The sequence below is a fragment of the Macaca nemestrina genome, chromosome 3 (genome assembly GCF_043159975.1).
Source record: "Macaca nemestrina isolate mMacNem1 chromosome 3, mMacNem.hap1, whole genome shotgun sequence".
NCBI lineage: Eukaryota > Metazoa > Chordata > Mammalia > Primates > Cercopithecidae > Macaca > Macaca nemestrina.
Window position 1 is genome coordinate 168,782,709 of NC_092127.1, and position 11,164 is coordinate 168,793,872.

Genomic DNA, 11,164 nt, shown 5'->3' on the forward strand with positions numbered 1-11,164 from the left:
CTAATAAATAACAAGATATTTAACAAGTGCCAAATTCCTAAATAGCAAAGTACACTAAAAAAAAAAAAAAAAAAATTCACACAGATTGACCAGATTCAACTGAATTTCAGGAACAATTGACTGTATATAATATTAATGTTGTTTCAAATAACACTTATTGGGAACTACAGTAAGTTATTTCTGGTCAATGACTCAAACAATAAGAGATCAATAATCACTTCAAATACCATTAAGGTATCCATTTCCGAATTTCAAAGCAACAACATTTTTTTTAATGGCAATTGCTTCTACTGCTACTACTACCGCTGCTACTACTGTTACTACTGCTTGCTTCATTTGCTTCTTTCATTTTGTTTTGGAAAAAATGGGCTTTTGGCATGCCAGTTGGAAGAAATATAAAGAAGACAAATGCCTCTACTTTCATGTACTCACATTTTAGAATGAGATTTTAAGGCATTGTCTTCAGATAAGAGAACACTTGATGAGACATACAGATTTTAATATGAAATTGAAAGGAGCTGGGCACATTCCTCAGCCCCGGGCTCAAAACTCCCTGAGCCTAGCACAAACACATCCCATCCTCCCATCCCACCACCATATATCTCTCAAACTCCCTGAGCTCAGTACAAACACCACCTGGAAAGTCTCCGATAAGGAGACAGCCGTACAAGGTTACTGAAAGCGCAGGAATTTCTTTGTTCCCCTACAACTTTCGGGCTATAAAAAGCAAACGCTCGCATTGTTCGGGGCCCTCTTGTATACTGTGTAAAGGAGGGACCAAGTTCGAACTTGTAGTAAAGATCCTTGCCGCTTGGCTTTGACTCTGGACTCTGGTGGTCTTCTTTGGGGAACAAACAGTCTGGGCATAACATCTGGGGGCTCGTCCGGGATTCCCCAAGCCCACCAGACCCCTGGCCAACGGATCTGCTAGGATCGATCTACTGATAGGTGAGCTGGCTCGTCTCCGTTTGTCTGTCTGTGTCTGTGTGTCTGTTCTGAATCTGAATCTCTGACTCGCGAGGTCTGAAACTGAGGCTGGCACAGTCCTGGCGGACGCGCTATAGGACAGCCAGTGGAGACCGGTGGGAGACGTCCCCTGGCTCTCTTCTGATTTAAATTGCGATCTGAGTTGCCGGAGCGGGTTCGCGATCCGGGCAACAGTCTGAATTGCCCCGGTCCCCGGGTGCGCGCCTGCCGTCTGAATTGCCCCGGTCCCCGGGTGCGCGCCTGCCGTCTGAATTGCCCCGGTCCCCGGGTGCGCGCCTGCCGTCTGAATTGCCCCGGTCCCCGGGTGCGCGCCTGCCGTCTGAATTGCCCCGGTCCCCGGGTGCGCGCCTGCCGTCTGAATTGCCCCGGTCCCCGGGTGCGCGCCTGCCGTCTGAATTGCCCCGGTCCCCGGGTGCGCGCCTGCCGTCTGAATTGCCCCGGTCCCCGGGTGCGCGCCTGCCGTCTGAATTGCCCCGGTCCCCGGGTGCGCGCCTGCCGTCTGAATTGCCCCGGTCCCCGGGTGCGCGCCTGCCGTCTGAATTGCCCCGGTCCCCGGGTGCGCGCCTGCCGTCTGAATTGCCCCGGTCCCCGGGTGCGCGCCTGCCGTCTGAATTGCCCCGGTCCCCGGGTGCGCGCCTGCCGTCTGAATTGCCCCGGTCCCCGGGTGCGCGCCTGCCGTCTGAATTGCCCCGGTCCCCGGGTGCGCGCCTGCCGTCTGAATTGCCCCGGTCCCCGGGTGCGCGCCTGCTGTCTGAATTGCCCCGGTCCCCGGGCTCCCGGCTTCCGGCGCACGCTCGCGGCCCCGGTCCCCGGGCTCCCGGCTTCCGGCGCGCGCTCGCGGCCCCGGTCCCCGGGCTCCCGGCTTCCGGCGCCACACTTCCGGCCCGGTCCCCGGGCTCCCGGCTTCCGGCGCCACACTTCCGGCCCGGTCCCCGGGCTCCCGGCTTCCGGCGCCACACTTCCGGCCCGGTCCCCGGGCTCCCGGCTTCCGGCGCCACACTTCCGGCCCCGGTCCCCGGGCTCCCGGCTTCCGGCGCCACACTTCCGGCCCGGTCCCCGGGCTCCCGGCTTCCGGCGCCACACTTCCGGCCCCGGTCCCCGGGCTCCCGGCTTCCGGTGCCACACTTCCGGCCCCGGTCCCGGGGCTCCCCGGCTTCCGGTGCCACACTTCCGGCCCCGGTCCCCGGGCTCCCCGGCTTCCGGTGCCACACTTCCGGCCCCGGTCCCCCGGCTCCCGGCTTCCGGCGCCGCACTCCCGGCTAGCTATCAGTAATAAGTCAGATCAGATTTCCTCTATTGGGATTCTAACCCACATTCCTTTACAGGAAAGGACTACAAATCGTTACAGGATGGGCAATACCCAGAGTACTCCTCTATCTCTCCTTACAAATAATTTCAAAGAAGTTAGAGCAAGGGGCCATGATCTTGGTATGGAAATCAGGAAAGGAAAGCTAATTACTCTGTGTCGCTCCGAGTGGCCTGCCTTTGATGTGGGGTGGCCACCCGAAGGGACCTTCCGACTTGCTGTCATCACTAGGGTAAAATCCAAGATTTTCCTACCTGGACATGCGGGCCACTTAGACCAAATCCCATACATCCTCATATGGCAGGACCTTGTTGAAAACCCGCCTCCTTGGCTGTCCCCTTTCCAATTAGCCTCTGAACCCTCTAAGGCACTGGTTGCTCGACCACTAAAAACCAAGCAACCAACTGCCCCCTCCCATCCTGTTCTACCTGATAGCGGGGACCCACTGTTCACAGAACCCCCTCCGTACCCCTCCGGGCCCCAGGTTCCGGCCCCTCGGGCTGAGTCGCGGGAGAGAGCAGGCGGAGAGGAGGCGGCCGCCACTCACGGGCCTGCTGAAAGAGAAAGTAACTTTGAGGGGCCGGCGGGGCGGACGCGAGGGCGCACTTTGCGGACTAGCCCCCCCCAGCCGCCTGACTCCACGGTGGCTTTACCCCTCCGGGAAATAGGACCCCCAGATGACACAGGAATCCCCAGGCTCCAGTACTGGCCATTCTCCACCAGTGATCTGTATAACTGGAAGACTCAGAGTGCTCGGTTTTCAGACAACCCCAAAGATTTACTGTCTTTACTGGATAGTGTCATGTTCACCCACCAGCCCACTTGGGACGATTGTCAGCAGCTCCTCCGAATCTTGTTTACCACGGAAGAGCGAGAGAGAATACAGGTAGAAGCTAGAAAGCTGGTCCCGGGGGACGACGGTCAACCGACTGCCAACCCCGACCTCATAAACGCGACCTTTCCTCTGACCAGGCCGGCATGGGACTACAATACGGCAGAAGGTAGGGGACGGCTACGCCTTTATCGCCAGACTCTAATGGCAGGTCTCCGGGCAGCTGCTCGCAAGCCCACTAATTTGGCTAAAGTATATTCTATTCTGCAAGAAAAGACAGAGAGCCCAGCCACCTACTTAGAAAGATTAATGGAAGCTTTTAGACAGTACACCCCCATAGATCCAGAGGCTCCAGGAAGTCAGGCAGCTATTGTAATGTCATTCGTAAATCAGGCAGCCCCAGATATTAAAAGAAAACTCCAGAAATTAGAAGACTTGGAAGGAAAGCGGATTCAGGACCTCCTTCAGATAGCCCAGCGGGTTTACAATAACAGAGATACTCCAGAAGAAAAGCAATTTAAGGCCACTGAAAAAATGACCAAGGTCCTGGCAGCAGTAGTACAGAAAGAGCATCTACAGCCAGAGTACACCCAACCCAGGCGGCCCCCCAGGCATGATAATCTGAAAAAAGACCAATGTGCCTACTGCAAGGAGGCTGGCCACTGGATAAGAGACTGCCCCAAAAAGAAACAACGAGGACAGGGACCCCCTAGGTCTACACCCGTACTAGTCACTCAAAATGAAGACTAGGGAAGACGGGGTTCGGATCCCCTCCCCGAACCTAGGGTAACTTTGCAAGTGGAGGGGTCCCCAGTCCAGTTCTTGGTCGATACGGGAGCACAGCACTCAGTCTTAGTTAAAACTAATGGAAAATTATCCTCCAAGTCCTCGTGGGTACAAGGGGCCACAGGAGTTAAGAAATACCCATGGACAACACAAAGAACAGTAAACCTCGGAGCCAAGAATGTAACCCATTCTTTCCTGGTTATCCCTGAGAGCCCCTGTCCCCTATTAGGGAGAGACCTGCTAACTAAAATGGGAGCACAGATCCATTTCCTCCCTGAGGGGCCCATCGTGACCAACTCCCACAATCAACCCGTGTCCGTCCTAACTATAACCCTAGAAGATGAGTACCGGCTCCACCAGGAGCAACCGGCCCCTGACCAGGACATAGCAACCTGGCTCCAGCAATATCCAGAAGCTTGGGCGGAAACGGGGGGCTTAGGACTAGCAAAACACCGTCCTGCTTTATTTGTTGAACTTAAACCTGGGGCAGACCCCGTGCGGGTACGCCAATACCCGATGCCCCTAGAGGCCAAGAAAGGAATTGCCCCGCATATCCGCCGGCTCCTTGACCAAGGAATCCTCTGCTCATGTCACTCACCCTGGAATACTCCATTGTTGCCGGTACGAAAACCTAATAGTGGAGAATACAGACCTGTACAAGACTTAAGAGAAATCAATAAGAGAGTTGTGAACATACACCCAACTGTGCCTAACCCATATACCCTCCTAAGCACCCTAAACCCTAAACATCAATGGTACACTGTTTTAGATTTAAAAGATGCTTTCTTCAGTTTGCCTTTAGCCCCTCAGAGCCAAAAGCTCTTCGCCTTCGAGTGGAATGACCCTGATAGAGGCCTAAGTGGCCAACTGACATGGACCAAACTGCCGCAAGGATTCAAAAACTCTCCTACCCTGTTCGATGAGGCCCTCCATGAAGACCTGGGTGAGTACCGACGCAAACACCCTGAAATAACCTTACTACAGTATGTTGATGACCTCCTGATTGCTGCTGAGACCCAAGAAGCTTGCATCCAAGGGACCAAAGGTCTCTTACAAGCTCTGGAAAATCTAGGATACCGAGCCTCAGCAAAGAAAGCTCAAATCTGTAAATCAGAGGTAACATACCTAGGATACCTGCTTAAAGAAGGGCAGCGCTGGTTAACAGACGCCCGAAAACAAACTGTTCTGCAGATCCCCAGGCCGCAATCCACCCGACAAGTGAGGGAATTCCTGGGGTCAGCGGGGTTTTGCAGACTATGGATACTTGGGTTCGCAGAACTGGCTAAACCCCTATATCAGGCAACACGGGGGCAGCAGCCATTTAAGTGGACAGACGAAGCCGAGTCGGCTTTCCAACAGATTAAAACTGCCCTACTCTCCGCGCCTGCACTGGGACTACCTGATGTTACCAAGCCCTTCCACTTATACATAGATGAAAATAAAGGTATCACTAAGGCAGTAATAACTCAAAACTTAGGCCCCTGGCGGAGGCCAGTTGCCTACCTGTCAAAGAAGTTAGACCCAGTGGCTGCCGGGTGGCCCCCTTGTCTCCGAATGATTGCAGCCACGGCTCTGATGGTGCAGGATGCTGATAAGCTTGTCATGGGGCAAGAATTGCGGGTCGTTACCCCACATGCCATCGAAGGTGTACTCAAACAGCCACCCAATCGATGGATGAGTAACGCCCGACTCACCCACTACCAAGGATTACTACTAAATCCTCTCAGGATAACTTTCCTGCCCCCAACGACCTTAAACCCTGCCTCGCTGCTGCCCAACCCGGACCTGGACGCCCCACTCCATGACTGCACCGAGATACTAGCTCAGGTGCACGGAGTTCGAAAAGACCTGCAGGATCGCCCACTTCCTGACGCCGACCTCGTCTGGTTCACTGATGGGAGCAGCTTCATGCATCAGGGCCAGAGGTACGCTGGAGCGGCAGTGACTTCAGAGACTAAGGTAATCTGGGCGGAACCCCTGCCCCCGGGGACATCGGCCCAGAAGGCCGAATTAATAGCGCTCACCCAAGCTCTTACCTTAGGGGCGGGGAAAAAGCTGACGGTATATACAGACAGCCGATATGCTTTTGCAACAGCGCATATACATGGGGCCATTTACAGGGAGCGGGGGTTACTAACGGCTGAAGGAAAAGAAATAAAAAACAAGCAAGAAATCCTAGCCCTGCTAACAGCCCTATGGAGGCCAGAAAAGTTAGCCATTGTGCATTGCCCAGGGCATCAGAAACTAACTACTCCAACTGCTCAAGGCAACTTTCTAGCGGACCAAACTGCAAGAAAGGTGGCGAAGGCTCCCAGCCAACTCCTTGCACTCCAGCTCCCTGACCCGGGCCCCCGGGACTTGCCATATTTCCCTGATTATTCAGAACAAGATCTCCAGTGGATTGAAAAGCTTCCCCTGAAACAGATCCAGAATGGGTGGTGGACTGATACTAATGACCAAACCATCCTACCAGAAAAATTAGGACAACAAGTGTTAGAACACATCCACCGAACCACCCACCTGGGTGCTCGGCGGATGATAGACCTGATCAGACGCTCTAAGCTCAAATTCAGACATACAGCCGAGATGGCCAGCAACATCGTGACAAGTTGCAAAGTCTGCCAGCTTAACAACGCCTACCCCCAATCCCAGGCTGCAACGGGAACAAGGCTCAGGGGAACCAGGCCCGGTATCTACTGAGAAGTAGATTTTACTGAGATAAAGCCAGGAAAATACGGGTATCGGTACTTACTTGTCTTTGTAGACACTTTTTCAGGGTGGACTGAAGCATTCCCCACCAAGAAAGAGACTGCTCAGGTTGTAGCAAAGAAAATCCTGGAAGATATCCTCCCCAGGTATGGCTTCCCCGTCCAGATAGGGTCAGATAATGGGCTGGCCTTCGTCGCTAAGGTAAGTCAGGATTTGGCTTCCATCCTTGGGGCAAATTGGAAACTACACTGCGCTTACAGGCCCCAGAGTTCAGGACAGGTAGAGAGAATGAATCGGACCTTAAAAGAGACCTTAACTAAATTGACTATGGAGACTGGCGCTAATTGGGTGGTCCTTCTCCCCTACGCTCTGTTCCGGGCCCGTAACACCCCTTACAGACTAGGCCTTACTCCTTATGAAATTACGTATGGCAGACCCCCACCCTTAGTTCCCGGCCTAAAAGATGATCTGCTCAAGTCCGAAACAGAAAATGTCTCTGAACTCTTGTTTTCCCTACAAGCCTTGCAGAAAATTCATCAAGAAATCTGGCCCAAGCTGAAAGAACTATATGAGACCGGTCCCCCGCCGACACCCCATCCGTACCAGCCGGGAGACTGGGTCCTGGTCAAGCGACACCGACAAGAGACCCTAGAACCCAGGTGGAAAGGACCACTCCAGGTACTCCTAACCACACCCACCGCCCTGAAGATAGAAGGCATCGCATCGTGGATCCACTACACCCACGTCAAGCCAGTGGACCCAACCTCTGATCTTCTGGGACCAATCACGGCGGCGGCTGAAGCACCGGACACGTGGACTGTGGACAGAGCTAAGAACAACCCCTTAAAACTCACCCTGCGCCGACAACATAGCTCACTGCAAACATGCAGTTAGATAGTCTAACCCTAATGTTAGTCGCCCTAGTGGCCGCTGGAGAAATCACAAAACCAGCTCATAATCCCTTTGTCTGGAGATTCTGGCTTTATGAAAACCGAACCCACCCTGGGCAACCTCATAAGCCCGGAAAATTATTGGCCAGTGCTGATTGCCCTTCCTCAGGGTGCAACAGCCCAATTCTACTAAATTTTACCGGTTTTCAAATAGCCAAACCTATGACACCAATAATATGCTTTGAGTTTGATCAGACTGAATACAATTGTAAACACTATTGGTGGCACCAAAATGCTGGCTGTCCTTATAACTATTGTAACATCCACAGGCCCCGTTATTGGAGAGAGAGAAAACAGTTAGACCCTAAATGGCCCTTCTATCGTAGACGGGATAAAGACTTTCCATATACATGGATAGTTAGAGACCCCTGGAACTCCCGCTGGACCACACCTCAACATGGGGCTGTATACTACTCCCCCTCCTCCACATGGCCTAGCAGTCACCTCTATCTGTGGCGAGGCCTAGTGCAAGTACTGCCCCTGGTCCACGGGAATATCCAACGACAGGAAAACAGACTAACACAAGACTTACGTCCTTTCTCCTGGTTAAAGTTATTACAAGAAGGACTAGAACTTGCTAACCTTACAGGACTTCATAGCCTGTCTGGCTGCTTCCTGTGCGCCACTCTAGGGCGTCCACCGCTAACAGCTGTCCCTCTGCCATGGGGACCCTCTACCTTTGCCCAAGCTAACAACCTCCGAAACCACTCGTATGCTCCTATCCTGAACGTGCCCCTATACCTAAACCCCAGTCAGGAGAAGTTTCCCTACTGTTTCTCAGGAACCAATTCCAGCCTCTGCAGCATCACTGCAACGCCCCCTAATATTACCTTAAGAGCTCCATCAGGCATATTCTTCTGGTGTAATGGAACCTTATCTAAGAACCTACCTAGTCCTTCTGTTAATAACCTACTATGTCTCCCTGTCACATTAGTTCCCCGGTTGACTCTACTAACTGCTGGCGAGTTCTTAGGGTATACCGGTAACTGGACTAGTGCTATTATTCACCCAGACCCTAGACCAAGACCTGCACGAGCCATATTTCTCCCCCTCATTGCAGGAATCTCCCTCACCGCATCCTTCATTGCGGCCGGACTGGCGGGGGGAGCCCTAGGTCACACCCTCATAGAAAGTAACAGGTTATACCAACAATTTGCCGTTGCTATGGAAGAGTCGGCTGAGTCCCTTGCCTCCCTTCAGCGGCAGCTCACGTCCCTAGCTCAGGTAACCTTGCAAAACCGGAGGGCCCTAGACCTACTCACTGCAGAAAAAGGTGGTACATGTATATTTCTAAAAGAAGACTGTTGTTTCTACATAAATGAATCAGGACTTGTAGAGGACCGGGTCCAACAGTTACGCAAGTTAAGCACTGAAGTAAAAACACGGCAGTTTGCTTCAGCTGCAGACCAATGGTGGAATTCCTCTATGTTTTCTCTGTTAGCCCCCTTCCTTGGACCCCTGCTAAGTCTACTATTTCTGCTTACCGTAGGACCTTGTGCTGTTAACAGAATTTTACAATTTATTAGGGAGAGATTTGACACCATACAACTCATGGTCCTCAGAGCCCAATACCAACCTGTAAACGCTGAAACAGAATCAGACTTATGAGACCCAAGATTGGCTCTGAAGATACCTGAAAAGAAGGGGGGAATGAAAGGAGCTGGGCACATTCCTCAGCCCCGGGCTCAAAACTCCCTGAGCCTAGCACAAACACATCCCATCCTCCCATCCCACCACCATATATCTCTCAAACTCCCTGAGCTCAGTACAAACACCACCTGGAAAGTCTCCGATAAGGAGACAGCCGTACAAGGTTATTGAAAGCGCAGGAATTTCTTTGTTCCCCTACAACTTTCGGGCTATAAAAAGCAAACGCTCGCATTGTTCGGGGCCCTCTTGTATACTGTGTAAAGGAGGGACCAAGTTCGAACTTGTAGTAAAGATCCTTGCCGCTTGGCTTTGACTCTGGACTCTGGTGGTCTTCTTTGGGGAACAAACAGTCTGGGCATAACAAAATGGAATAAGTACAACATGGCAACACAGGCAGAATGGAAAGTTGAAATGTTTTCTTATTTCTTATTGTTACAATTAGTTAGGCACGAAGCGGGCAGAAGAAGACTCTCATCCCAGTAGGGATGTCGGATGTGGTTTGGCAATTATTGCATTTCCTCTCCAAAAATGGTAATTTGGCAACACCAGGGAGAGGCCATTTCCTGATGATCCACACCTGTTAACATCAACATGTTAATTAAATGCAGGCCCCAGGGAGAAGCAACTGCCTGGGCATGCATGTTAAGAGACAAAAACAGTAAATGAAGTGTGATCTTCTAGGGGCAAACTCCACTGGAAAGGGTAAGGAAAGCACTGCACATGTGGGAAGCCACCCTTAAGAGGAGAATCATGGGGAAAAGGGGACCCTATACAAGCCTTAGGATCCCACTTAACAGGGGCACTTGACCTTCTCTGTTTAACCTTCATGTGCCCGCTTGGGTGTCTTCTAAGCACATCTTCCTTTCTTTCCTGTTCTAAGGTCATTTAAATAACCCTTCCATTCCTGCTAGGGAACTTGCCTTGGTCTCTTTTTGCTTTATGTCCCTCAGTTGGATTCTTTCTTCTGAGAAAGCAAGGGCTGAAGTTGGCTGTGGATGAGTACAGATTTGTCCTTGATAACTCAGGGTAACTGGGATTTCAGCCACCAATCACATTATCGGAAATTCCATATTCGGGAAAATTATAACTTAGGAACTTAAAACTCAGTACAGTCATCCTTTGATATCCGTGGGGGATTTTTTTCTAGGACTCCACTACAGATGCCAAAATCTGTGGATAGTCAAGTCTCTTATAGAAAATGGCATAGTGTTTGTATATTACTTATGCATATTCTCTCACATGCTTTAGATCATCTTAGATTAATTATAATACCTAATACAACACAAATGGTATGTAAGTAGTTATTTTACTGTGCTGTTTTTATTTGCATTATTTTTAATTTTTGTATTGTTATTTTTTTTTTTCCCAAATATTTTTGATCTGTGATTGGTTGGATCCACAGATATGGGACCTGTGGCCATACAGGGCCTATTGTAAATGTCAATGAAAATGCATGTAAGCTGTCTGACACTTAATCATAGTTTATACATATTTGTTAAGTAAAAAAAAAAAAAAAAAAAATTCTATGGACACCTGGAATTTGAATCCAAAGTAAATTTCAAGGATATACAGTTGACCCTTGAACATGGGCTTGAACTGTGTGGGTCCATGTATACATAGATGTTTTTCAATAAATATATTGGGAAATTTTTTGGATATTTTTGACAAACTGAAGAAAACTCCCAGACGTATCTTGCAATCTGGAAATACATTTTCTTAAAGTTAGATATGTCATGAATGTATCAAATATATGTAAATACTAATAGTATATTTTTATCATGTATTACCAGGTAATGTAAAAATCTTTTACAAAATGGTAACATTTATCAAAATTCTTGCACCCAATTGCAGACCATACATGTTGCGACTTGCATGGAAAGAAAGGTAAACAAATGTAAAGATGCAGTATTAAATCATAATGGCATAAACTTAACTGTAGCATAT

The 11,164-nt window shown here is 50.5% G+C and overlaps 1 protein-coding gene across 1 annotated transcript; it reads left to right on the forward strand.

Moving 5' to 3' along the window:
* Positions 1-5,782: 5,782 nt before the first annotated feature.
* LOC139362444 (ERV-BabFcenv provirus ancestral Env polyprotein-like) lies at positions 5,783-9,381 on the forward strand. The gene is made up of 2 exons (XM_071093765.1): positions 5,783-5,870; positions 7,141-9,381. Exon 2 carries the CDS (start codon positions 7,505-7,507, stop codon positions 9,176-9,178), a length of 1,674 nt encoding a protein of 557 aa, XP_070949866.1. The 5' UTR covers positions 5,783-5,870; positions 7,141-7,504; the 3' UTR covers positions 9,179-9,381.
* The last annotated feature ends 1,783 nt before the right edge of the window (positions 9,382-11,164 follow it).